Source organism: Solea senegalensis, linkage group LG13 (genome assembly GCF_019176455.1).
Source record: "Solea senegalensis isolate Sse05_10M linkage group LG13, IFAPA_SoseM_1, whole genome shotgun sequence".
In the NCBI taxonomy this organism is placed as follows: Eukaryota; Metazoa; Chordata; class Actinopteri; order Pleuronectiformes; family Soleidae; genus Solea; species Solea senegalensis.
In genome coordinates, this window is record NC_058033.1 from 7,781,434 (window position 1) to 7,807,307 (window position 25,874).

At 45.6% G+C, this 25,874-nt stretch overlaps 2 protein-coding genes across 3 annotated transcripts; one reads left to right on the top strand and one right to left on the bottom strand.

The window, feature by feature from the left end:
- The first annotated feature begins 511 nt into the window (after positions 1-511).
- Positions 512-21,000, top strand: nup98 (nucleoporin 98 and 96 precursor). 2 transcript variants are annotated; one of them, XM_044042416.1, is made up of 35 exons: positions 512-684; positions 2,229-2,342; positions 3,358-3,456; positions 3,827-4,012; positions 4,171-4,316; positions 4,563-4,670; positions 4,757-4,940; positions 5,608-5,774; positions 5,855-5,995; positions 7,952-8,090; positions 8,183-8,275; positions 8,369-8,512; positions 8,581-8,714; positions 8,819-9,006; positions 9,139-9,255; positions 9,674-9,863; positions 9,953-10,052; positions 10,179-10,292; positions 10,367-10,505; positions 10,652-10,829; positions 11,226-11,387; positions 11,995-12,240; positions 12,327-12,459; positions 12,707-12,960; positions 13,040-13,224; positions 13,308-13,570; positions 13,646-13,918; positions 14,000-14,157; positions 14,600-14,743; positions 16,941-17,086; positions 17,491-17,712; positions 18,155-18,396; positions 19,719-19,873; positions 19,959-20,070; positions 20,260-21,000. In XM_044042416.1, exons 2-35 carry the CDS (start codon positions 2,264-2,266, stop codon positions 20,460-20,462), a joined length of 5,544 nt encoding a protein of 1,847 aa, XP_043898351.1. In that variant the 5' UTR covers positions 512-684; positions 2,229-2,263; the 3' UTR covers positions 20,463-21,000. The 2 variants fall into 2 exon arrangements, with proteins under 2 accessions (XP_043898351.1, XP_043898352.1); XM_044042417.1 differs by having other exon boundaries at positions 8,372-8,512.
- Positions 21,001-21,592: 592 nt separating this feature from the next.
- rnasekb (ribonuclease, RNase K b) lies at positions 21,593-25,268 on the bottom strand. The gene is made up of 3 exons (XM_044042513.1): positions 25,037-25,268; positions 24,107-24,189; positions 21,593-21,978 (listed from the first exon to the last, which is right to left on the bottom strand). Exons 1-3 carry the CDS (start codon positions 25,112-25,114, stop codon positions 21,834-21,836), a joined length of 306 nt encoding a protein of 101 aa, XP_043898448.1. The 5' UTR covers positions 25,115-25,268; the 3' UTR covers positions 21,593-21,833.
- Positions 25,269-25,874: the final 606 nt, after the last annotated feature.

Below are 25,874 nucleotides of genomic sequence, written 5' to 3' on the forward strand. Positions count from 1 at the left end.
TCAACACTTTCTACACCTGCTTTGAGGCTACATCCAACAACGCAGAGACTCACACACACACCTGGACCACCGGACGCCCCTCACCGCCACCAACAGTCTCCTCAGGTCAGGTACACCAAGTCCTGAAGAGAATCGACCCCCATAAAGCAGCAGGACCAGACAACATCCCTGGCCGTGCTCTCAGAGCATGTGCCAACGAACTGGATGACGTCTGAACTTCCATATTCAACCGTTCCCGAAGCCAGAGCACGGAGGGCGAGGAGAGCAGCCTGACCAACTGCAGAGAGTGAGTTCTTGTATGTCTTACCTCTCTGGGACCTGTGTCGGATATACATTAATAAACACACACCAAACATTTATATTCCGGAAGAAAACGTGTGTTTAACGGTCATTTTTATTCAGTCTCCGTCATTTTGTCTGTCTGCCCACATCAAATCCTGTTCGTGGCGCTCATGCGCGGGTAACGTACGTCTCGAGATAAACCCCGTAGAAGAAGAGAACATGTGACGTAGGACGTAAGACCGTGCGTAGCGACGTCCTCGAGTTTTCCCTCCTCGCTGACTCGAGGCTCAGACTTCGTGGATGTTTACGTGGAAAACCCCTCATAATTTGTACACATTTCGACTCCGAGTCTCCTAACATTCCACGAAGAGTCGAGGAACGGAGCGAGTGATATAGTTGAAGGTGAGTGTGTGTGCGGCTGCCATTTTCTGCCTGTGTGGACGTTGTTATGCTAATGTAGCGCGGCTACGTAGTTAGCGGCCGAGGCTAGGCGGCTAACGTTAGCGTGACAGATAAGGGGGACGTTGAACAGCGCCGATCGGTATTTTCTGTGACAAAATGCGTGACATTATCATCGGCAGTTGTGTATATGTGTGTGCATTAACCGTGTCTCACTGATGAGTCTCTTACATCTCTTAGCCGCACAGCTAACGTGTAGTTAGCAGAAGCGGAAACCATCGCGCCGCCGCTGCGTGTTGTGGCTTCATATCCGGTCTGGTCCGGTCCACTCCGGTGTCCTGTGCAGCTGGGTTTCCCTGCGCGTGCACGCATCATGTACAGGGGTTTCAGTCTGCAGATCCTCAACACATCCACAGTTTTACCGTGAACGTGACGTCGTTCAGGAAATGTCTCCATACACACGAAACTCTTCAAAACGCTGTAGTACACACGTCAGACCTGTAAGTGGCGCTCTAACGCTACACAGAGACCCTACACCCGTCATCGATATAATAATAATAATAACACTTAACTCACTTAACTCTTTCAACTTCACCATCAGTGAGGCGACAGCACCTGGTATCAGGTGTTTTTTTAATACCTGCTCTGACAAGGTTCCAAGTGTACTGATTGGTCAGAGAGTGTCGTGGAAACAGTTTCCATGTGGACAAAACAGCAATGTGATTTAAAAAAGAAACCCCTGCATATTCAGCTACACACATTTCTGTGTGGGTGGCCCATTTTTGTGGATTTTGTTAGTAACTATTTTAGCAGCTGGCTTTGATCTATGACGACTGATGACGTCAGAGATAAAAGGAAGGAGTAGAACAGTCTGGACACAAGTACTTCTAAACGGCACATGTATGAGGTGTTCATTTAATTGTGTATGACGCTGATTGACGAGTTGCACCTTTAATTTAGGTAATTAGAGCAGCGGGTGGCAGCAGTTCCCCTAAAATATAAGCCTGTTGTGTCTCCACCAAGTTTTTGATTTGGTCCAAAAACAACCGGTCTCAACTGCTCCATCCTTACACTAAATAAACATGAAACTTTTTGTGTATTAGCATAAAGAAATCAATTGATTTAAGTCCACGAGGTGGTGCCAAGTGCTCAATCTCACAAGGGCTGCTGTGTGAGTATATCACAATTATGATTTCGCAAATACTCAGCATTTTGCAATGACGTGATAATATTGTATGGTGACTTAAAAATTGTGATTAAATAAATCCTGTTGTGGTGTCTCTGGCGATTCCCACAGAGTAAAATGGAATGGTACGGCCTAGCTCCAGCCACAACACTTGGCTGATATTGGTGTAAATATCCCATGGAAGTTGAGGCAAACGCCTGCATTCTATTCTCATACAACGCTTCGTCAAAATAAAAATATGTTTGGTTTTCTTTAGGCAAAGTCTGAGCATTGTTCATCCAGAGAGACGCTGCTACTTGAGTTGTGCTGTTTTTTAAAAAAAAGGTTTTCACATTGTGCGTCTTTGTTTGTTTGTCTCCAGGCAGAAGTCGTGTGACGTCCTGCTTGCAGGGCAACATGTTCAACAAGTCATTTGGGACACCGTTCAGTGGAGGGACGGGCGGCTTCGGCAACACGTCCACCTTCGGACAGCAAAGTGAGTGTCTTTGGTTTATTTCACTTGCTTTGTTTTAATAAAAAGGTGACAGCGTCTCCTCGCTAAAGAGGGCAAACTTGGGCAGGAGTTACCTGGCTGAAGAAGAGGGAGTTTACAAGTGTGATAATGGTGGAGACAGCGATGTTGAGAGATGCTCCATCCACGTTCAATACATATAGCACTTTTCCACTGTAGTTATAGCACAGCTTGGCTCTATTCTTTTTTCTTTTCTTTTCCATCAGTGATCGTACCTGATACTATGTGACTTATGTGACGTCAACAGACTGCCGGTCAGAGAGTGTCGTCACTGGAAGAAGAGTCATGAGCACGACGTTTGAAACAGTCCCTCGATTAATTGATTATTGTTTACTGATTTTTCCGCCTCTTAAATGTGAATATTTTCTGGTTTCTTTGCTCCATACGACAAAGAAATCATTAAAACTGAATCATTCTGAAAACATCATCATTTCCAGGTTTGAGAGGGAAGGATCAACATTTACAAAATGTTGATAAAAATCGACAAATTAATCAATTATAGAAAATAATAGTTAGCTCCAGTCCTACACAGAATAATGCTGAACTGTAGATCAAAGTTATAAAGGCTTAAAAATCCCAAAAACATGGGTTAATCTCCAACATTTAGTGAAGGAAATTCTAGTGATTCAGTTACACTCAAAACAACTGCTTTACAAGTAATTAGTTTGTGTCGCACCACAGTTTCACAGTGTCACACCAGTTTTCATGACGACCCAGACCGTGTAGAGTTGAGCCGTGCTTAAACTGTAGAGTGGAAAAACGCCAGTAGACTTCATGCACTATGTTGTGAATAGAGAAATCCTGAACTCCAATTTCACAGAGGTTAGACAGATATCGGGATGGTATAGTCTTGAATTGAATTGATTATCACAGAATATTATTGGTGTCCTGGACCATCTCGTCTCGTGAGATACGCTGTGATTCACACCTCTAGTCAGCGTTGCGTCGGACTGTCCTCATGTGAAGTGTGTTTCTGCAGACGCCGGCTTTGGGACGACCGGAGGCTTTGGAGCGGCCGGAGGCTTCGGGGCAACTGCCAACACCGGAGGACTGTTCGGTACCACACAGAATAAACCAGGTCGGTCAGCTCACGTCTCCTTTCCTCCTTTTAAATTTCACATAATCTCCTGTTCACTCAATGTTAGCTGAAAGGGACTTGGATTTTGTTAGGACCATTTTTGGTTTTTCATCGTCATTTTTTCCTTTCACATACTCTTTGATCAAACTTTTGAGCACACCTAGCAAACAACTGCTTGACAGTCGAGATTGTGAAGCCCCTAGTAACTGAAGTGAAAGAGTTAACACACTCCTTCTAAGTCACATGACCTGTAGCTAAAAAATATTTAAGTAAAGGGTAGCCAGACAGACTGGGACCAGGTTGAGATCGCGTCCTGGCCTTCGTGGTCGCTCCACACCCTGACAAACATGGTTCATTTTTGTTCTTTCAGGTGGTCTGTTCGGGTCCAATACCTTCAGCCAGCCGGCAACTTCCTCCACCAGCACGGGCTTTGGTTTTGGTGCGGCGAGCGGTACGTCCACCAGTCTATTTGGAAACACTGGAACTGGCACAACCGGCGGACTCTTCTCCCAGACCAACAATGCCTTCGGCGCCAACAAACCCACGTCTTTTGGAAGTAAGAGCCCCAACGTTTTATTTACAGATGGGAATGGATCATTCACGTTGACCCGTTTCCCCCTCAGTTTCCAAATGGTTATAAATTTCCCTCCTGCAGATGTGGCTGTTTTGATGTATTTATCTGATGACGTGTCCTGCTCGTCTTGTGTCTTCCAGGCTTCGGGACGAGCACCAGCAGTGGCGGGGGCTTATTTGGGGCGACCAACACCGCCTCTAACCCGTTTGGCGGGACAAACTCCCTGTTCGGGGGCTCTGGGTTCTCGCAGGCCGCACAGCAGCCGGGAACAACCGTTAAATTCAACGTGAGTAGCGATTGTTTTCATAATGAGTAATGTGTCTGTTATTATCTCGACAGCTCGATTAGTTTCGTCCATGAAATGTCAGAAAAATGTTGTTCCTCAAACCTGGAGGGTTTTGAAATGCCATAGTGACGTTAACCAGTGTGGCAGATTCTCCCTGTTTCCAATCCTGAGGAGAGCTCTGTGTTTGTCATTCTGTATGAAGTATTTTTACACTGTTTGGTTTTTTTTTTGTTTTTTTTAATTCAGCCTCCAACAGGAAGTGACACGATGGTGAAAGCCGGCGTGACCACGAGCATCAACACCAAGCACCAGTGCATCACAGCCATGAAGGAGTACGAGAACAAATCACTGGAGGTGAGTTTTACCACGGTGACGCGCTGACCAGTCGTCGTAAGTGTCTGATGTGAGCTCTGGTGGTGATGGTTGTTCTTCTTCTGCAGGAGTTGAGACTGGAGGACTACCAGGCAGGAAGGAAGGGCCCAACCAATCCGATGGCACCTGCCACCGGCGGCTTGTTTGGTACAGCCACAGCCACGTCCAGCGCCACCCCGGGCCTGTTTGGTGCCACAGCCCCAAACACCAGCTTCTCCTTCGGACAGAACCAGAAGACCACGTTTGGAGCAGGTATGTTGAACAGTTCCAGGTTTTCTGATTTGTGGCTGTTGGTGAACACATGGTGAGCATTAACAGTGTCAACACTTGAAACTGAAAAGTGCAATTCAAGTTTAATAATAGAAAGTTACACACACACTATAAGGGCAAAGTCTACAACATCTTGTTGTAAAGTTTGTAAAACCACTCACTGTCCCACACCAAACCCCATAGAGAAAATCGGTGATTTTAGCTTGCAGGGACATGGGAGCTGTTGGTCTACTGCTGCCTCGTGTGGTCACTTTGTGTAACTGAAGTAAATAAGATTGAAGGTTTTTTTTAATGCCTGAAATGAGAAAATAAGACATTTGAACTTAGTAATGGAGGGAGCTGTGGATCAACAACTCCTCTGTGCTGTGATGTTAAAATCACAAATTTTCTCGATGGGCCTTGGTGTGGGAGAGTGAGTCGTTAGCCAAACAGCAGTGAACATACAGACTGGTTTCTACTGCAGGGGTGCTCACTGCATGTCAGTACCTTCATAGAATCACACTTACAAACACCTCAACTTACTCTTGACGTTGTCAGCAGTCATGTTTGTGTCTTTTTTCTATCAGTATATTCTCATGACATCCCAGCAACTTTGTGTTAGTTCCTGTTTACTTTGGTAAAGTAACACAGACTGTGTTTGTCTCTCCAGCGCCGGCCACAGGCTTTGGAAACGCGACAGGCAGCATGTTCGGACAGCAGAGTCAGCAACAAGCCGGCAGCTTCTTCAAGCCGTTTGGTCAGACCACCACCGCCCAGAACACCGGCTTCTCCTTCGGCAACACCAACACCATGGGCCAGGCCAACACCAGCAGCATGGTGAGTCCGCCGGTGTCTCGGACACGGGAAGAGCGGCTGCATCGTGTTTCTCATGTCTGACGCCGCCGTCATCTTCTCAGGGTCTGTTTGGAAACACGGCAGCATCTCAGGCAGGCGGCTTGTTTGGCGCAGCGCAGACCGCCAGCACTGCCACTGGCTTTGGCACCGGCACCGGACTGTTCGGACAAACCAACCCCGGGTTTGGAACCGCTGGCACACAGGTATGAATGAAGTAAACCGTTGGTTTAAAATGGGACACATGAAAATTAGGGCTTGAGTTTATGTTCCTTAAATGTGAATAGGTTCTGGTTTCTTTGTTCCAACTGACAAAGAAATCATTAAAACTGAACATCATATTCAGGGTAAGACAACATAGATCCACATTTTATGGACCAAACAAGTACTCGGTTAATCGAGAAAGTGATTGACAAGTTTTTGAATTCGAATTCTTCACACTTTGTATGGGTCATAAATAAAGGTGTGCACAATAATACTGCAGTAATTTGCTGTCAAGTCATGTGATTAAGGGGAAATCTTAATGATTTAGGAGTTCTTAAGACCCAGCTCTGGTTTAAGTGTGACTTTATATTTTCACTGTTATTCTGTATTTCTCATGCTTTTATACTCTCAGTTTTTCTTTCAGAATCGGTATTATTTTGTTAATTCTGACTAAAATACCATTTAATTTTACTCATATTTCGATGTTTTATATTGATATAGTGAAATATTGCGCCAATTATCAGTTTTCTTTTTCTGAATATAATAAGTTTTAACTAGGGATGCACCGATATGACTATTTCCGCCGATACCGATATCCGATATTAATATTGCTGCTATGGCCGATAACCGATATCTACCGATATCGATATATGTTTTAAAAAAACGTTTCTGAGATGATAAAAGTTTGTACAGAATGAAAATCACGCAAGCTGAATTTTTGAATGTCTTCCTTTATTTTCAAAACATGTTTTACCTCCAAATAACAAGGTCACATAAGACACAAGTAACCAACTACAAGTAAAGGTTTTTAGAAACCTTTACCACTTGTAGCAAGTGTGTAACTAAATTAAAGTACAGTTTAACTCCCTCAACTCACTAAACTCCTGTGAGAAAGTTTGGATCATAAATTACAAACATGAACATAAATAAAAATAATACCCTGCCAAAGTTACTGTAACCGAGATAAGGACGTCTATACTGGGTACGTAAATAAAGTCAACAACCCTTACTCCCGGCAACAACAACTGCGCCACTTCCCTTAACAATAAAACTACACAACAGATATGAGAAACAATACCTGACAAGCTCTACTAAGAGCTGCCATAATAAAAGAAAACATGTCAAAATACTTTATCAAACTTGCCAGTGTTCATGGCAACCAGATATTTATTCAATTGCAAAACATCGGAAAAGTAGCGCCGACTTGGCAGGTTGTTGCGGGGTTCAATATGCGCTATCAACCGTCGGAACCCTCGGCTGGTCGTCAAGAGCAATCATTTCCTTTACCTTGATCGTTATTGCCATGGCCAATGTCTTCCTTTGGTCGAGTCCCAGCTGCGCTGCTTTCTTTTTGTCTGCCGCCTAATGTTACTAGCGTTAGCTTCCTGCCGTTGTTTGTGTACTTCTGGGTGGCGTTTTTTCAAATGACATAATCAAATTTGTGGTATTGAATGACTTGACGCGGAACACTCCTCGCATTACCTCGACTTTGCAAGTGTTGCATAATGCTTTTTGCGTATCTTCTATTGACACCCTGAAAAAACGCCCACACCGCTGACATTCTCTCTCCTCAACACACACAAACACACATCTGGTGCTGCGCTTGCGCCACTGACACTGTCATATGCCCAAACAAATGCCGCATGGTCTCCCCTTCCCGACAAACATACACAAACAGCAATTAGACGGGTATAAACATCGGTTGTTAAAATCGGCGCAGTTTTACTCATTGAACCGATGCCGATATGTTAAAAAATTCCTAACATCGGCCGATAACAATATTAATGCCGATATATTGTGCATCCCTAGTTTTAACCGATTTAAACAATAAACTTTTAGTGTGACTTTTGTCCAGGTGACAGAAAACTGTGACCTCATGGTCACGTGCTAACAGCAGAGAGCAGCGTTCTCGTCAGATTAATGTGATTTTGTTTTATTTAATTTTTAAAAATTTGCAGCCAAGTTTATTTGGGAATAAGACGGCCGGGTTTGGCACCACCACCACCAGCGCTCCGTCCTTCGGCACCGGCGCTGGGCTCTTTGGAACAAACAAACCCGCACTGACACTGGGAACCGGCACCAACACCTCCACCTTTGGTAAGTCAAGTTTCAAACTAAGCCCCTTCTCTGAGAGTAACCAATGGCAACAACAACACCATCTCACTCTGTGCTGGTGTGTCCTGGTGCAGGTTTTGGCGCGGCCGCTGCTGGAGGGAGTCTGTTTGGGAATAAGCCGGCCACTGGAGGACTGGGAACCGGACTGGGAACCAGCTTTGGAACAGGTGAACACAGGAACCTTGACTCTGCACGTGTCCGTAGAGACGCATGATGGTTCTGTCACAGATGTGCTAACTCAAAGCAATGTGTGTGTTCAGCAGTGGGCACCGGGCAAACGTCTCTGTTCGGAAACAACCAGAACAAACTGGGCACGACTCTCGGCGGCATCGGAGCATTCGGAACGGCCGGATTCAACACCGGAACCAGCAGCCTGGGCTTCGGGGCTCCGCAGCAGCCCGTCGGTCTGTGTCTCAGCTTACACCTGAACAGTTTTCTGGTGCTTCCTGTCTGATGTGTTTTTTTTCTGTAGCTCTCACAGATCCAAACGCAGCGGCTGCCCAGCAGGCAGCGCTCCAGCAGCAGCTCAGCGTTCTGGCTTATTCACCGTATGGTGACTCGCCACTCTTCAGAAACCCACTGTCAGACCCCAAAAAGAAAGAGGAGGTTAGAGGTCACCGTGACTCTGCACGATATCGACTTTAGTTCCAGTTGTGTTTGTGGCTTTGCCGGTTCTCCGTCCACAGCGTCTTCTTGTCTTCTCCTCACAGCGTCTGAAACCAACCAACCCCTCGGCCCAGAAGGCTCTGACCACGCCCACACACTACAGGCTGACCCCGCGACCTGCGACCAGAGTCCGCCCCAAGTCACTGTCATCGTCCAGCTCTTCAAAGTCGCAGTTGTTTGACGGTTTGGACGACGATGAGCCGTCACTCACCAACGGAGCCTTCGTACCGAGGTACCGACCGTCGTCCACTGCTGCCTTCACCTCGCTGATGTTGACGTGTGTGTTCCGGGTGTGGTGGTAACTCTCTCTCTCTGTGTGTGTGTGTGTGTGTGTGTGTGTGTGTGTGTGCGTGCTTTTCTACAGGAAAAGCATCAAGAAGCTGGTGCTGAAGAACCTGAACAGCAGTCAATACAACAGTCAGACTGAGACGGAGACAGATGACCTGGCTTCACCATCAGAGTATCCACAGAATGGCCACAGGTACACACACACACACACACCGAGCATCGGTTGTGTTTCTGTCAGCAACAAATTGTAGCCACTTAACAAAAGACTCACCTATGGAAACTGACGTTCGTGAACCACTCACTCTCACACACCAAAGTCCACACAGGAGCTGCTGGTCCACTGCTGCCTCGTGTGGTCACTTTGTGTCACTGAGCTAAATCCTAATGACAAAATAAGACATTTGGACTCAGTGATGGAGGCAGCAGTGGATCAACGACTCCTGCGTGTTGTGATGTTAAAATCATTGATTTTCTTTATGGACTTTGGTGTGGGAAAAACTTCAGTTTCCTGTTTGTCTAACAGTGAGATAAAGACGTTAACGTCTTCTTGGCGAGTCTTGTTAGTATTTATTTTTTGCTGGTGACAACTCGTCTTGTTCTCCTCATGGCAGCCTTGTGCAGGAAGAGGAGGAGCTTAGGGAGCTGGCAAGCTCCAGAGGTGGCCGAGGGGACGACCACGAGGTCACCCAGTTCTATGTAAACCCCATCGCCAAGCCCATCCCACAGGGCCGTACACAGAGCAGCCTGCAGGACACCATTAGTGACCTCAACATGCACAAAGCAGCCAGGAACGGTCTGGAGGTGAGAAACGTTCTTCATCGTTACAGTTCTCACACAAACGAGTGCAAACGTATTTTCAGCAGTTTGATTGTTGTCTTTAAACTCCTCAGCTGAGCAGTGACGACGTGTCGGCTTCTCTGGGGGAGGAGTCTCTGCAGGAGGACAGAGAGGAGGAGCAGCAGGAGGCGCAGCAGTCTCCTCACCCTGCAGGTGAGAGACAAACCCTTTCACCAGCTCTGCCATGATAAATATTAAACCGCCTTGATTTGACGAGAATGTGACAGACAAAGCAAGAGAAGTGGAATTATGACACTGGTTTGGTTTTCTGTCTTTCAGGCGTCGTCCTCAACCGTCTGGGTTATTACACCATCCCCTCCATGAAGGATCTGGCCGACATGGTAGATGAGAGCGGCGAGTGCGCGGTGGAGAACTTCACCGTCGGCAGGAAAGGTAACGGCTTCTCTCTCCTCTGTTTGACTGAAGGCGACGTGAACAAAGCTTCACGCTCCGATTGGCTCCCACAGGTTACGGCTCCATCTTCTTCCCCGGCGAGGTGAACGTCACGGGCCTCAACCTGGACGAGATCGTCTTTTTCAGACGCAAGGAGGTCATCGTGTACCCGGACGACAAGAACAAGCCTCCTGAGGGGGAGGGGCTGAACAGGTGAGGCTGAGACCAAACTCATCCATAAACTGAGAGATTAGATGACAGATTGCAGCCCAAAACCCGAAACCCAAAACACGAGCAGCTGTGGCGCGATGTTGGTCAATTCCCGCCGTCATGGCGCACTTTGTCTTTTGTATCCGCAGGCGCGCAGAGGTGACCTTGGACGGCGTTTGGCCGAACGACAAGACGTCGTGCACGCAGATCAGGAGCCCGGAGCGTCTGTCCGACATGAACTATGAAGGCCGCCTGGAAAAAGCCTCGCGGAAACAGGGCGCGCGTTTCCTGGAGTACAGACCTGAGACGGGATCCTGGGTGTTTGAGGTCAGTCTCTGCCGAGTCTGGGCCTTTTGCCTCTGACCCCTATTTGACTCTCCCCCCCCCCGCACCTCCTCTATCAGAAAGCAACAAACTCCTCTCCCTGTCTCATGTCTTACTAACTCCTCCCCCCCCTCTCTAGGGTCTAACTAACTCCTCCCTCTCCTTGCTTCTATGTAATTGAATTCTGCAATTCTCTAAGTGGCCCCTCCTCTCACAGGTCTGACTACTCCTCCCCCTTTCTCTTCCTCAAGTGTTTTTAGCTCCTACTTCACTCCTCATCCTTTCTCAGGTGTATTTGACTCCTCCCGCTCGCTCCCCCAACTTTCTTAGGTCCAACTGACTCCTCCCCCTCCTCTCTCTCTCTCTCTCTCTCTCTCTCTCTCTCTCTCTCTCTCTCAGGTGGCCCACTTTTCCAAATATGGCCTCCAGGACTCTGACGAGGATGAGGATATTCCGCTCAAAACCGACCCCAAGAAGCTCAAGACCATGATGTCACTTCCTCCCTCCAAGCTGCAGCAGCAACTCTCCCCCAGCCAGCAGCAGGTGGCACCACAGGCTCAGGTAGAGCAGCCTGCACCCATCTACCCTCCTCTTCATCCTCCTCATTCTTGCTGATACTTCTGAAAGTCACTGAGTGTCAGAGTTACAGGACAGCGCATGATTGGTTGATTAGTTAATGGCGTGACTTCTCAGCCTGCAATCACACTTTGTTTTTTGTTTTTAACTCAAATTTTTTTAATTATTATTAGTGTTTTTATAGAGCATAGAAAAGTTAAAGGTTGAGGAATTATTTATCTGGGAACATTTTTAAAGACTCTAAACTCCTTTGTGACGTGTGTTTGTGTACTCACTTTAAAAACTGTAAGTCATTCAAGAAAATAAAGACAAACAGGATTGTGTTCAAGCTTTGGTCTGAGAAGTGTGTTTGGAAACCATGGTAACCGTGTTCACAGTTTTAATGATTTCTCTTCTCATTAAATATATTCATTTCAGAAGGTGAAAAATCAAACGAAATAAATCGATTGTCATAATAGTCGACGATTAATAATTAAGTAATTGTTTCAGCCCGATCGAGTTTAGTTAATAAGCGCCGCCCACCCCCCGTGGCTCATAACCGCTGTTGTGTGTGTGTGTGTGTGTGTGTGTGTGTGTGTTTGTGTGCTTTCAGTCCACTGTTGCTGTGGATGCCCCTGGGGCCGTGGTCGAGCTGGACAGCGACATGGCCGACATCACACAGAGCTTCCCGCCAGAGAGGCTGCTCGGAAGGAAGGAGAACGGCGGCAACCTGCCGGTGGGCGAGCTGTCAGACACGATGAGCGAGAAACTCGGAGGTTGGATCTCTGCCGAGCACGACGGCATCTCGGCGTCTGGCCACATGGCGACGGCGCTGGGCATCAACCCACACACCCTGCAGGTACAGAGTCGGGGAAGTGCGTGCGTTACAGTGACGTCACCGCGACTCGCTCCTCAAACGTCGTGGGTCTCTCTCTCTCTGTGCAGATCATGAAGGCGTCTCTGTTCGTTGTGGACGAGGAGGAGAGCGACATGTTTCAGGACCGAGGAGCAGTGAAGGTCACTGCCGACGTCTCGTCTCCTCGCCTCGTGAAGCCGGGAGCTCAGAGCCGACCCTCTGGTACCAAACTCTGTCCCGCCTCACTGATCCTCAATAGTCCTTTATTATGTGCCAGGTTTTTACCGCTGCAAAATACCCACGCCATGTTTTCATTGAGAAACCAATATCGTTCGGAGCTCATATCACTGATTTTCTCTGTAGACTTCGGTGTGGGAGAGTGAGTTATTTGGAAAAGTCTAACTGAGATAAAAATGTGTTTCTTGATTCAACTAAACCTGAAATATCCCTTTACCCCCCTCCTCTTTAGTGGGTGGTCTTCTTCAGGCTCGTTTTACCTCGGGCCTCCTCTCTCAGCTCCCAGACTCCCCCCGCCCTCCTCACCCTCCTTCTCTCTCCCGAGCGTCGCCAGTGTTTGGTGACACCCCCCGCCCTCTGCACTGGCCAGGGCCGGCCCCTTCCTTCCTGCTGCCGCCTAGGACTCCAGAGCCGTCCATCAGGACCATCGGCGCACGGCGTCTCGGCGGCCCCGTCCCCCTCAAGGAGTCCATCGTCTCAGGGAAGGTCAGTAACGCCGCCGCCGCCGCTTCCTTTAATGCACGACGAGCAGAGAGCATCGCTAATGCGCGCGTCTGTTTCACAGGGAGGTTTGTTGATGGACACCGGACTCTTCATGGGGCGGACCTTTCGGGTCGGGTGGGGACCCGGCTGGACGCTGGCGCACTGCGGCGAGCGGCTGAGCTCACGGACTTCCAAACAGCTGGAGCGCCAAGAGCTGACCACCAGGACGGACTTCAGCTTCCTGCCGAAACCTGCCAGAAACAAACCGTAAGCATGATGATGTACATGTGTCATGTATATCGCCCCCGGGTGTGGCGAAGTGTGATCACATGTTCACCGGTCTCCCGCAGTCTCACTCAGAGTCCGTACAAGGTGGTTCTGGAGCAGCTGGAGGGTCTGGAGCCTCCGATGATGAAGACGAGCGAGGAGGAGGACGATGAGGACAGTCAGGCTGTGCTGCAGCGCCCCCTGGAGATCTGTCTGGAGCACAGCACCATCAGCACCGCAGACGAGTCCGCCTGTCCGCTGGTGCGACCGCAGCCTGGTGTGGCGGCGCTGCACGAGTACGCCAAGTGGATCACGGAGCTGAACGAGCAGCAGGGGGAGGCAGACGGTGAGCGACACAGGAGGACGCAGCGTCGCCAGGTCCGGAGCAGATTCTCACTCTCTCTCTTTTGCTCTATTGCAGCTCTGCTGGGTCACTGGGCCGAGGTCTGGACTCTGTGTGAGGCGCTGTGGGGTCAGGTCGGTCCCGATCAGGAGGCCGACCTCGAGACGCCCAGCGACTACAAGCAGCAGCTGGAAAGGCGGCAGACCTTCTCAGCGTGGCTGTCGCGCGGCGCCACCTGCAGGGTTGAGGAGGAAGTGTCTGTGACGGGCAAGGGCGGCCATACGGAGGCGATCTTCAGCTACCTGACTGGAAACCGCATCAGCGAGGCATGTCGGCTCGCACAGAAAGAAGGTGAGGGGAGAGAGTGTTAGAGTCCAGGGGTAAGACTCCGCCTGTGTCAGCTGAGACTAACCACCGGCTGTTTGTCCTCAGGTGACCACCGTCTGTCCCTGCTGCTGTCTCAAGCCATGGGCTCCCAGTATTGCCGTGAGCTGCTGGCGCTGCAGCTCGCCGACTGGAATCGCATGCAGACGGACTGCTACCTGCCCGAGGAGCGACTGCGCATCTTCACGCTGCTCGCGGGAAAACCGGTACGTCTGTGTTTGGACTGAATCTGATAGTTTTTGAACTTTCTACATATCACAAACGGTCTAAGAGTTATGGTGATGAGACGTACACTGTGACTAACCCTGTCTGTGACGACACGACGGTAACGCAAGGTTTAAATCACTGTTAATCATTCACAGTATGGAATTTTTTTCAGGCAGTGACCGTTTGTGTGCAACAATAAATCAATTACGAGATTAAATTGAACTCTTTTTGACCTCGTTTCTGTGATTGTTCAGCTTCTTAAATGTGGATATGTTCTGGTTTCTTTGCTCCATAGAAACAAATAAATCATTCAAACTGAATTATTTTTAGCTTGTAGACAAAAACAAAGACATTTCATAAATGACAAAAACTGATTTTATGGACCAAAAACTGCTGTATTGGATTAATGAGAAAATAACGTGTGTGTGTGTGTGCGCGCAGGTGTGGCAGTCGTCAGACGACTCTGTGGTGAACGTTTGCTCTCAGCTGGACTGGAAACGCTGCGTCGCCGTTCACCTGTGGTACATGCTGCCTCCCACCGCCTCCGTGGCCGACGCCCTCGTCAAATATGAAGCTGCGTTCCAGGTTTGTTTGTTCATTAGAATGATGGTTTTATATGTTATTAACAGGTTTTTATATGTTAGTACGGCTGCGACGGGTGTCATAGAACTTTCTCTAGAACTTCTAACACGTGACGTCATCAGGCTGGCGGTCACTGAAGAGTCCTGACAGTCAAAGCCAACAATGTGCAACTGTAGATCAAATTAGCAAAGCAAAACTCTAAAATCTCTAGATTAAATTCTGAATCCTCAGATTAAAGTCAGAACAGAATTTTCATGATTAGCTTGTGAATCTTGAAATTTATTGCCCATTTCCAAGACTTAATTCAGACTCCTGAGATTCAACGTTGCAATTTGGAGATTTTAAGTCAGGCTTTTGAGATTTAAGACTGAATTCTGAGAAAGTCGTCACTGGAAGTGTCATGAGATCAGTTAAAAAATTCAATCCCAGATTAAATCACTATTGGCGCATTTCTACTTGCCTCGCTGTGGCACGATTAGATTGCATCTCAACTACAAAAACTGACTTGTTTTATACGCGACAGTAGAGATGTAACGATATGAAAATTTCATATCACGGTTATTGTGACCAAAATTATCACGGTTATCAATATTATCACGGTGTTGTTAGATGTGTTCAGAATGTTCAAAAAGTACTGAACACACACACTGAAATCTTTTAACAAAGTTTTATTTTAAAAAATATATTTTATATTATATGATGATTACTATTATTATTAATTATCATCTGACTGACTGACACGCGCGCGCACACACACACACACACAGATCCTCAATCTGTCGGATCTGTCGGATAATAATTAAGTAGCAGCAGTCGTACACAGCATGAAAATAAAATAAAAAACACAGAAACAAACAAATGTTGCTCTGCTACGGTACGTGTCGTCTGCACACACTACTCGCTTTCGCTGATAGCGCCCAATAACATGTATTTTTACAGGAGTAACGTTAGGTAACACTTAACTTAGGTTTCCTTTATTGAGAAAATAGGAACGTTTTACAGACAAACCATGACATTTCCCACTATTCCGAAATCCCATTTTTGTTGACTTACTTTACACTCGCTGAAAGGTTGTGGGTGGTGGTCACGGAAGTGTTACCCCCCTTCGCGGAGTTTTTTTTTTTTGTCTTCAATTATTTTACCGTCAACATCTTTTAAAAATGCAAAATATGCCCAGACTTCTGATCTTGTTTTTTTACTGGGGGGAAATCTCTGGAGCACAGGTGGCTTCAGCCGTGTTGTCACAGGACAGTGGAAACTGCACATGCACGCCCGCTTCTGAGCGAGTGCCGTTCAGGTGCTGCTGCTTCTTCAGGAAATGAGCAGTATCACTGAGTTTTTCGGTAATCAGTTGCGGTAATCAATCACGGTTTTAACGCTAATTAAAATTTGAAACGGTAGTACTAACCGTCAGGAATTTTAGCGCGGTTTATCGTCATACCGGTAATCGTTACATCCCTACGCGACACACACACGAGTGACTAGTAACTTTACCCCAGACTCCTGTAGTTGTTGGAGATTAACCCACGTTGTTAGGATTGTTGAGTAGTTTTAATTTATCTACAATTCGGTACTGTTCGCCTTGACACGTCTCCGGAGTACAGCCTCCCACTCCACAGGCTACAGCGGCAGGTCTGTGATGCCGCTCGCGATCAGTGGCGCTGTCCCTGAATACACCACTCCACTTTAAAAGACTCCTGTTAAATATAGAGGTTTCCCTGGTAGTTGTTGGAGATTAACCCACGTTGTTCGGATTGTTAAGTCAGCGGCCGGCAGTCTGACCAATCATCGCATAGTACCTGCTTAAGCACGCTTGGAACCTTGCTGGAGCAGGTACTAAAAATAGTACCTGGTACTATGCTAGTGGAAACACTACTTAAACCGCGCCGAGATGAGGCGAGTAGAGCCGGTGAAAATGTGCCATATTTAACAGAGGAGTCTGGTGGAGTTAGCGACAGCACTGCTGAAAGTTCCTGCCGTGACTGTGAAACGGAAACATGCCATAAATGTTTAGAAATGTGTTTCTCAAATCAAACTCGGCTTGATTCTGCCGTGAGGATGAGGGGGCGTGGCCACCAGCCATCAGTGTTTGTACAGAACATTCACGTAAACGCCAGCCCTGCTCTGTCTCCCTCTGTCTGTGGCAGTGGTACTGCAGCCTCACTTTTCCACTTCATGTGTCAGTGTGTTCCTCTTACAGGGCTCTGGTGAGGGAGGGAGGTACGCGTATGCCCCGCTACCTCCCTACCTGGAGGCGGAGACAGAGGAGATGGAGGAAGAGGAGGCAGAGTCCAGACAGCCACTGTACGACGTGTGCTTCCACCTGCTCAAACTCTACAGTGACAGGTAAACCTGCGTGTCATGTCACACTCAGCTTGGGCACGGCCGTCATAGAAGCTGTTGTGATGTGTTTTTTAGGTCAAAGCAGTTTTCAGTGTAATCTGTTCATGAAGGCCACATCCACACAGAAACGGCATCTTATTCTTTCGCCATTTTACAGAAATCAACATTTTTCTGATATTGTACTCGATTAATTGAGAAAGTAAAGGACAGATTAACCGTAAATGAACGTTGGCTGACTCCAGAGTTGAATGTTTGCGTCCATTCGTCTCCGTCTGGACTCTTCAGTTAATCAGGAAGTGTCTGCAGATCTGGATTAATGTCCTCTCCACCAGGGGACGTGAGAAAGATCAGTGAGGAACGTGAATAATGAACATTTATCGTGTGTGTGTGTGTGTACGTGTGCACAGACACTACAGCCTGCAGCAGCTGCTCGATCCTCTCGCCGTTACCTGGGAGCGGCTGGACTATCGCCTGAGCTGGCACCTGTGGAGCGTCCTGCAGGCGCTGCACTACACTCACCTGAGCGCCTCGCGGCAGGGACTGCTCCACGCCAGCTACGCTGCTCAGCTGGAGAGCACTGGACTGTGGCACATGGCCATCTTCATCCTGCTGCACATCCCCGACCACACGTACGTCCACGGCAGACGAGACGTTTGTCCAGGGGAAAATAAATTGAGACATTTAAAACTGTCATTGTCACTTTGGGGAAAAAATAATTCCATGATATCTACAGAACATGTTCACGTCTTTATCTCCAACAGGAAACTGAACTTTGTAAAACCACTCACTCTCTCACACCAAACCCCACAGAGAAAATCAGTGATTTTCTCTGTGGGGTTTGGTGTGGGAGAGTGAGTGGTTTACAAACCTTCTTTCCTGTAGGAAAAGTCTGTCTCACAGGGAGATAAAGTTCGTAAAAATGTTCTTAATTCATTTTCTCAGAGTTCCAACGACAAATGGAAGGCATTATTAATTCAGTGAACTATCCCTTAAATGTCTGAGAGATGATCGTTACAGATGATTGATCACTGAGATTATTCAGCAGTAAAAACCTATTTTCTCTCTCTTCAGTCAGCGGGAGCGAGCAGTGCGGGACATGTTGACCCTCCACTGCCCCCTGCAGGAGACGGACGAATCTGCGCAGAGGGAGCGCTTCCTGACCGAGAGGCTGCTGGTCCCAGAGCAGTGGATCCACGAGGCCAAGGCCACCAGAGCCCGCCGCGACGGGGACAGACACCAGGAGGCACTGCACCTGTACCGTGCTGGATTCTGGAACCAGTGTCACCGGCTGCTGATCCAACACCTGGCCTCAGGTCCGCCTGCGCCCCCTGCTGTCTGTCATTTATACTCACACACTCAGACACTAGTTGGCATCGATAACGTTGTTTTACTGTGCGTCACCGTGGTTACATATAAAATGAATTAGCTAATTCCTCACTTGACTTATTTGTACACTTAAATCCATCAAATGTCCTCTCTTTCTAAATCATAAATGTTTGTTTCCTCGTGTGTCTCTCAGATTGTTGTGTCGTTTTAAATCTAACGTTGTCTCGTGTCTCTCAAATTGTTGTTTTAAATCTAACGTTGTCTCGTGTATCTCAGATTGTTGTGCTGTTTTAAATCTAACCTCGTCTCTCTCAGATTGTTGTGTTTTAAATCTAACATCGTCTCGTGTCTCTCACATTGTTGTGTCGTTTTAAATCTAACGTCGCCTCGTGTCTCTCAGATTGTTGTATTTTAAATCTAACGTCGTCTCTCGTTTAAATCTAAGATTGTTGTGCTGTTTTAAATCTAACCTCGCCTCGTCTCAGATTGTTGTGCTGTTTTAAATCTAACATTGTCTCCTCTCAGATTGTTGTGCTGTTTTAAATCTAACGCGTGTCTCAGATTGTTGTGTTGTTTTAAATCTAATCGTGTCTCTCAGATTGTTGTGTTGTTGTGTTTTAAATCTAACGCCTCGGTCTCAGATTGTTGTGTTTTAAATCTAAGGTCGTCGTTCTCAGATTGTTGTGCTGTTTTAAATCTAACGTCGTCTCGTGTCTCAGATTGTTGTGCTGTTTTAAATCTAACTGCCGCGTGTCTCTCAGATTGTTGTGTTGTTTTAAAAAACGTAGGTCTCTCAGATTGTTGTGCTGTTTTAAATCTAACTGTCTTGTGTCTCTCAGATTGTTGTGTTGTTTTAAATCTAACATCGTCTGTCTCAGATTGTTGTTTAAATCGTCGCCTTGTCTCAGATTGTTGTGCTGTTTTAAATCTAACGCCTTGTGTCTCTCAGATTGTTGTGCTGTTTTAAATCTAAAAGATTGTTGTGTTTTAAATCTATCTTTAGAGATTGTTGTTTTTTGTTCTCATCTATAAAGTTTTAAATCTAACGTCGTGTCTCTCAGATTGTTGGGCTGTTTTGAGTCTAACGCCGCCTCTGTCTCTCAAATTGTTGTGTTTTAAATCTAACGCCTCGTGTCTCAGATTGTTGTGCTGTTTTTAAATCTAAGGTCGTCTCGTGTCTCTCAGATTGTTGTGTTGTTTTGAATCTAACATCATTTAGTGTCTCTCAAATTGTTGTGTTTTAAATCTAACGTCGTCTTGTGTCTCTCAGATTGTTGTTTTAAATCTAATGCCGTCTCGTGTCTCTCAGATTGCATCATCAACGACAATCACGACTACCTGCTGGAGTTTGTGGAGGGACTGTCGGTCCCTGAACACAGCGCCACCATCCAGGACTGGGACACTGCAGGAAGAGTTTACCTGGATTATATCAGAGTCATCAAGACACTGCAGGACATACAACAGGTACAGTGTGTGTGTGTGTGCGTGTGCGTGTGCGCGTGCTCAGTGTAATAATGTTTGTTTGTGTGTTTTTTTTGTTCGTGCTCAGATGGTAAACTCTGGTTATGAAGTAGAGCGTCTCTACACAGACGTGACGTCTCTGTGTGGCAGAATTGAACTCCTGCCCTGCAGCACCGCCAGAGACCGCCTCGCCCAATCAGGTGAGACCTCCTCCTCCTCTTTTCCTTTGTATGTTAATTTTCACGTGTGTGAAACGGTGACGTAACAAATTTTTAATGTTAACCTAGTTAATGATGATAAACCAGTTTACCAACCTCTGTTTACTAACTACTGTAATCTGATAACAAATGTTTAGACCAAACAGTGACTTCGCCCCCCTCTTTCTGCAGAAATGGCGAAGCGTGTTGCTAACATCCTGCGTGTGGTCCTGAGTCTCCAGCACGGTGACAGCACGGCGTCCGACTCTACCGCAGTGCCGCTCAACCAACTGGCGCCGCATGTCACCCGCCTGCCGATGCCTGAGGATTACACGCTGGAGGAGCTGAGAGGACTCACGCAGTCGTACCTGAGGCAGCTCGTCGTCGGCCAATGAGAGCACAGGATGCTGGCGAGAGAGAGACGTTTTGCTGCAGAGACGCAGCAGAAAGATAGAGGCAGGGCCGTTTCTGCGAAATGACTACGAAGCTGCAACGTTTTCAGGGAAGAATTTCAAAACGTAAATGATGCAAAGAGGCCAACAAACGTCGACTGTCTTTGTCGTTGACCATATTTTTTTGTGTGTTTACGTCATGAACGGTCAACTCCCTGGTTTGACCTCTGACCCCAAATAAAGTGCGGCGTCCTATTTGACCTCTGACCTCAGAGATGGGAGTTTGTGAATATTAATGACGACTCGGAAGTGAAAACGTGTAAAATGTGCGAGGATCTATTTTTGTAGATTTTTCTGTTTGAATGTAAAGTGTGACGTCACCAGATTAACAACAACCCAGGTTTTTCTTTGTTTTTCACAGCACTTGATTTTCTTCATAAGTGAGCAGCCGACAACGATGGCTAGTTTTTATTCTCCACATTTGATTCTTAATAAAACCTTCACTGATTCACCGGAACACTCATTCATGGATCAATAGTCACTTTGCTGATGTTTGTTTTTCTTTCTCCTGTGTGTGCTGTCGAATTTGCTGATTTTTTTTATTAATAAAGTTGAGCAGAAATTAACAATTTGGGTTTTTTTCATAAAATTTGTCACGATTCAAAAATAATAACCCCACTTCTGTTATCTGAATATATGTTATATCAATGGCTACTGATTATGTTAATCGTGCATTCAAACAAAATGACATTAACATAAACTCTATATATTGAATGTTTGGCATCAAAGATTGCATTTAAATTTGTAATCTGATTATATTTTATGTAATTGCCACATTCAGTATGAGCTGATTATGATCATAATCTCATGAGATTTAGTTTACTTGGCTGTTTAATATGAACTATCACAATTTGTTTCTGATTGTATTTAATATGAACTGATTATATGAAGTATTTTCTATTAATGATTGTATCAGGTTTAATAAACTGGAGTCTGGAGGTTTTATTTGTAATCTGAATAAGATTAAATTTAGCATAAACAGATTATGAAAGGTATTTGTATATCACTTTTATAAAAAAGTAATCTGATTATCGGACTAAATTTGGCGTAAATGAGAAAAGAAAACGACATCATTCCACTTTTCGCACACTTTATTGCAGCCGTTGCTCGTGGACGCCTCGTGTTTCATTTACGACACAAACATCAGTTCACGTTAAAAACACCAGGGGGAGACATAAACAAAACCATCAATGTACAACGTTTTTGTCACTTTCATGGATCTGTTCGCAGGAGGAATGATGTCACACGTTTTAACAACAAAAACAAAAACAAAATAAATTAACTGCGGCGACGTCAGGTCAAAGGTCACGCCCTCTATGTGACCATGTACTCCTGCCGTTTGTTGAGTCGAACCTGACAGAGCGAGACGGCGCCGACGGCCACGTAGACGGCGGCGGCGATGAAGCAGTTGATGCCGACCTGAGTGTAGAGACCGTAGATGTTTGACGGGGGATTTTTACTGAAAACACAAACATGAGGATGTAAATGACACGCAATCATAACAACAACAACAATAATGATGATGAAAACCAGGGGGGTATTCCATCAACGTAGCTAAGAATTGCCAGACAGGTGTAAGCTTGAAGCTTGACAAAGCTCCACCTCCCAATCTCGCTCCAAGTCGTTCCATCAAGTGAAATCAGCTGGCTCCACCTGACGCTTAGTCAAGCCTCACCTGTTAAGCCTCAATTTGTGCGCGCCCCACAGGGAAGATAAATAGCCCATTCTAGTCGAGCGCGAAAAATGCAGATTACAGCCACATAATCCGAAAGAAGGGCAATACCGCGGCAATCAATAAAGCGAGGGATGTGGCGTGGCAGAATATTGCCGACAGGCTGAATGCGTAAGTGACAAAGCAAATGAAGTATTTCAGCATCATCATGTTATATAAATCCTCCATCAAAGCGACAAAATATATGTAGACAATAATCTACCAATTGATTTCTTGATGGTTTTTGTTTTAAACTAATCAAATTATGTGGACCTATTAATGCAACCAAATCCCTAAATTTAAAGGAAAATCCCCAAAGAACAAAAAGACAGCCCTAATAAGTAACATTCATATGAACATAATTAAAATAGCATTATTGTTTCACTGCAATTTATGTGAAATTCTCCATATTTTATCATTTGGCAGCCCTAGTAGTTATGTTAGAAAGTAATATTCATCACATTTGAATGTTATGCAAATCGATGGGATAGCTTTAATTTATTTCCTGCATGGCCAATTGCTGTTTAATTGTTATAGAATTGACATCATTTTCATTTAAGCCTGTCATTTTTACATGTTTACATGCTGTATTTGTGCTACTTCTGTATTTTGTCCCAGATGCTATATGTTGAATTGATGTATTTTCATTTTATTTTATGTAAAGCACTTTGAATCACCTTGTGCTAAAATGTACTATATAAAGTTGCCTTGCCTACATTTTTGATAATAATAGGTTACATTTAATCAAAGTATTTTACATGACTCATCACATGTATCATACAATTGATGGTAGATTATTACATGAAGAAATGCAATGTTGGTTATCATTCTATAGGAAATAATCATATGACAGATCTATTGATTGTAAAAAAGTTATTATTTATCTAGAATCATTTTAGCAAATCAAGCAATTCAATGGAGACAAGGACCCCTATTACAGTAAGTGAATGCAGGTCACAGCAAATCAATCATCTATCTCCTATCAATCAGAGGCCCTAACCCTTGTTACATCAAAAGAATGATCTCTTTAAATTTCCTTTTATTATATTTTTTTGCTAATTAGTTTAATTTTGTATTTATTTGTGTCTTATTTTTTATCATATTTTGTTTTGGTGATAATGTTCTTTAATGTACTTAATATATAATTATTAGTATAAATAATTTCTTTAATACATTTTATTATATATTTTATGTTTTATATATTATTTTATCATTCCATGACAGTTGTTTGTCTCTGTTTCTATCTATTGGACATTCTTTGATCATAGATGGTGCTAAGCTTCACTTTTAGCCTGCTACAGACCAGGTTTGCCTGGCAGCATAAGTTACCATGGTTACTTGGCTGGCATTCACATTAGCCACCTTGGTGGAACAGGGTTGAGGCTCAGATTGATGGAACGGAAACCTTTTTCCTTTTTTCACTTTTTCCGTAGTGTATACGTTTAAGAAACATTCAACCTTTTGTGGATTAACATTAAAAAAAAAAATCAGTTGATGTTTTCAGTCCACTCGATGGTGCCAAGTGCTCACTTTCTCTACAGCTGTTGTGAGAATATCGCAATATATGACTTTGCAAATCCCCAGTATTTTGCAATGGAGTTGTATTGTTATTGCGACTTATATGTTGTGATAATAACAAATTGCAACTTAAATATCGTGACTATATCGCACTGTGACTTAAAAATCGTGATTACATCGAACTGTAACAAATATCGTGATTATATCGTATCTGACTCCTATTGAAAACCGTAGGCTTTTGCGTTTTGCGTGTCTGTAACGCCTGTGTCGTCAATTCTAGTTCCGACATCCGACGTAAATGGACCGCAGTGATGGTTGCGAATGCTGACTCGAAATTCTTGGGATTGTGATCACTCACTCGTTACGAATGTCCTCCTCAGTGAACGGCACGTCCTCGATCAGCACTGCCGACTTGGTGCTGAAGAAGATTCCCAGCATTCCCTGCAACACAAGAAGAGATCAGATTAAAATACACCAACATGTGGTGGGTTGCGTGTGGTCTCACCCACACCAAACCTCACAGAGAAAGTCAGTGATTTTACAGGAGCTGCTGGTCGACTGCTGCCTCCTGTGGTCACTTTGTGTCACTAGAGATATTTTGAATGAAGGATTTCAAACACAGAAATTTACAAAATAAGACATTTGAACTTAGTGATGGAGGCAGCAGTGGGTCAACGACTCCTATGTGCTGTGATGTTAAAATCACTCATTTTCTCTGTAGGGTTTGGTGTGGGAGCACTTCCTGTTCTTACCATCACATGACACTGACAGGTCACATGACTCATCTGCAGCTGCTTCACCATCTGATCATTTCCTCCTAATAACTGATCTATTAACATCTTTTCCCACAGTCGATCGTTTATTTTCACTGATCAATAAGATTTCATTTCAATAAAACACACGTTCAGTTTAACGTCACGTGACACCGACAGCGGCGTCTTCTCGCGTCGGATAAACTGAAATCAACAAATATCGAACACTCACTCTTTTAATAAATACCGTCAACTATGGTCGTATCTATAAATGATCGATCGACCTATCGCAGCTCTGTTATCGATCGCTGATGTTGTTTCCGGCCTCGGGCTCCGTCTATAAACCGGAAACGGCTGTGTTTTCTCGCTCGTTCTTGGCGTTAACGTTGTCTGTTCGAACAATTCAACGGCTCCAAAATCAACAATCGCAAACTGCGTCGGTTTTTATGCGACAATACGAACAAAAAGAATTGAAAAACACATATTTTCACGACATTTGCTCCGTCCTCCGGGAGTTAGTCGGTTGCGGCTCTTACCAGCATAATGACTCCCCAGATGCTTATGACGATGCCGCAGGCCGCCATCTTAGGCCCGCAGAACAGCAGCGACGGCATGTCCGCGGTGTTCAGTACAGTCTCTGCGCGATGTCTTATCTCAGTTCGCTGAAAAAAGACGAAGAACAGCTTGCGTCGAAGGCACGGAAGCCGCGGGGTCAGCTGATCCTCATCCGTCGGTTCCACTCGGAGGAACTCGGTGATTGTCGGAAGCCGCAGCGAGGTCGCCCAATCAGAGAGCGTGAACCGTTAAGCCCCGCCCTTTCCGCTGGCGCTCGCCAATCTTGCAGTGATGGGAAGTTCAGCTCTTTTTAAAGATTCGTCTGTTTCGGCTCGGCTTCTATATTGGTTTGTTTGGCCTCTTACTGTGAGGAACATCTCCAGCCTCATCATCAATCTCCTCCATTAAAGAACAGAAGCTGGTGGAGCCGTCCAAGAATCTCCAGGAGAACATCTGCCCTCATCACAACGAGGTGATGAAGATGCACTGATCAGCAGCGCATCTGTTATCTCTGCTCTGTGGACGAACATCAAGTTTGTGTGTGTTGTGTTTCATTGACGTGTACAGTCACACACGTGTGTGCACCACTTTCACCTGAATGATGTTGAATTGTTTTAGAATGAAAACAAAGTTCATGTGTTCACTGGTGAAGAGTAAATATTTAAATGTAACTCCTGATTTCATGTTGATGTCACCATTAGGGTTCAATAAAAGACTTTCTGGCTTTGTTTCAAGCTTCCAGCAGACTTCTCTTTTCTCCCCAAGACAGTCTAGCTGCAGACCTGCACTGTCAGGACCCTTCGTTGCAGACCTGCACTG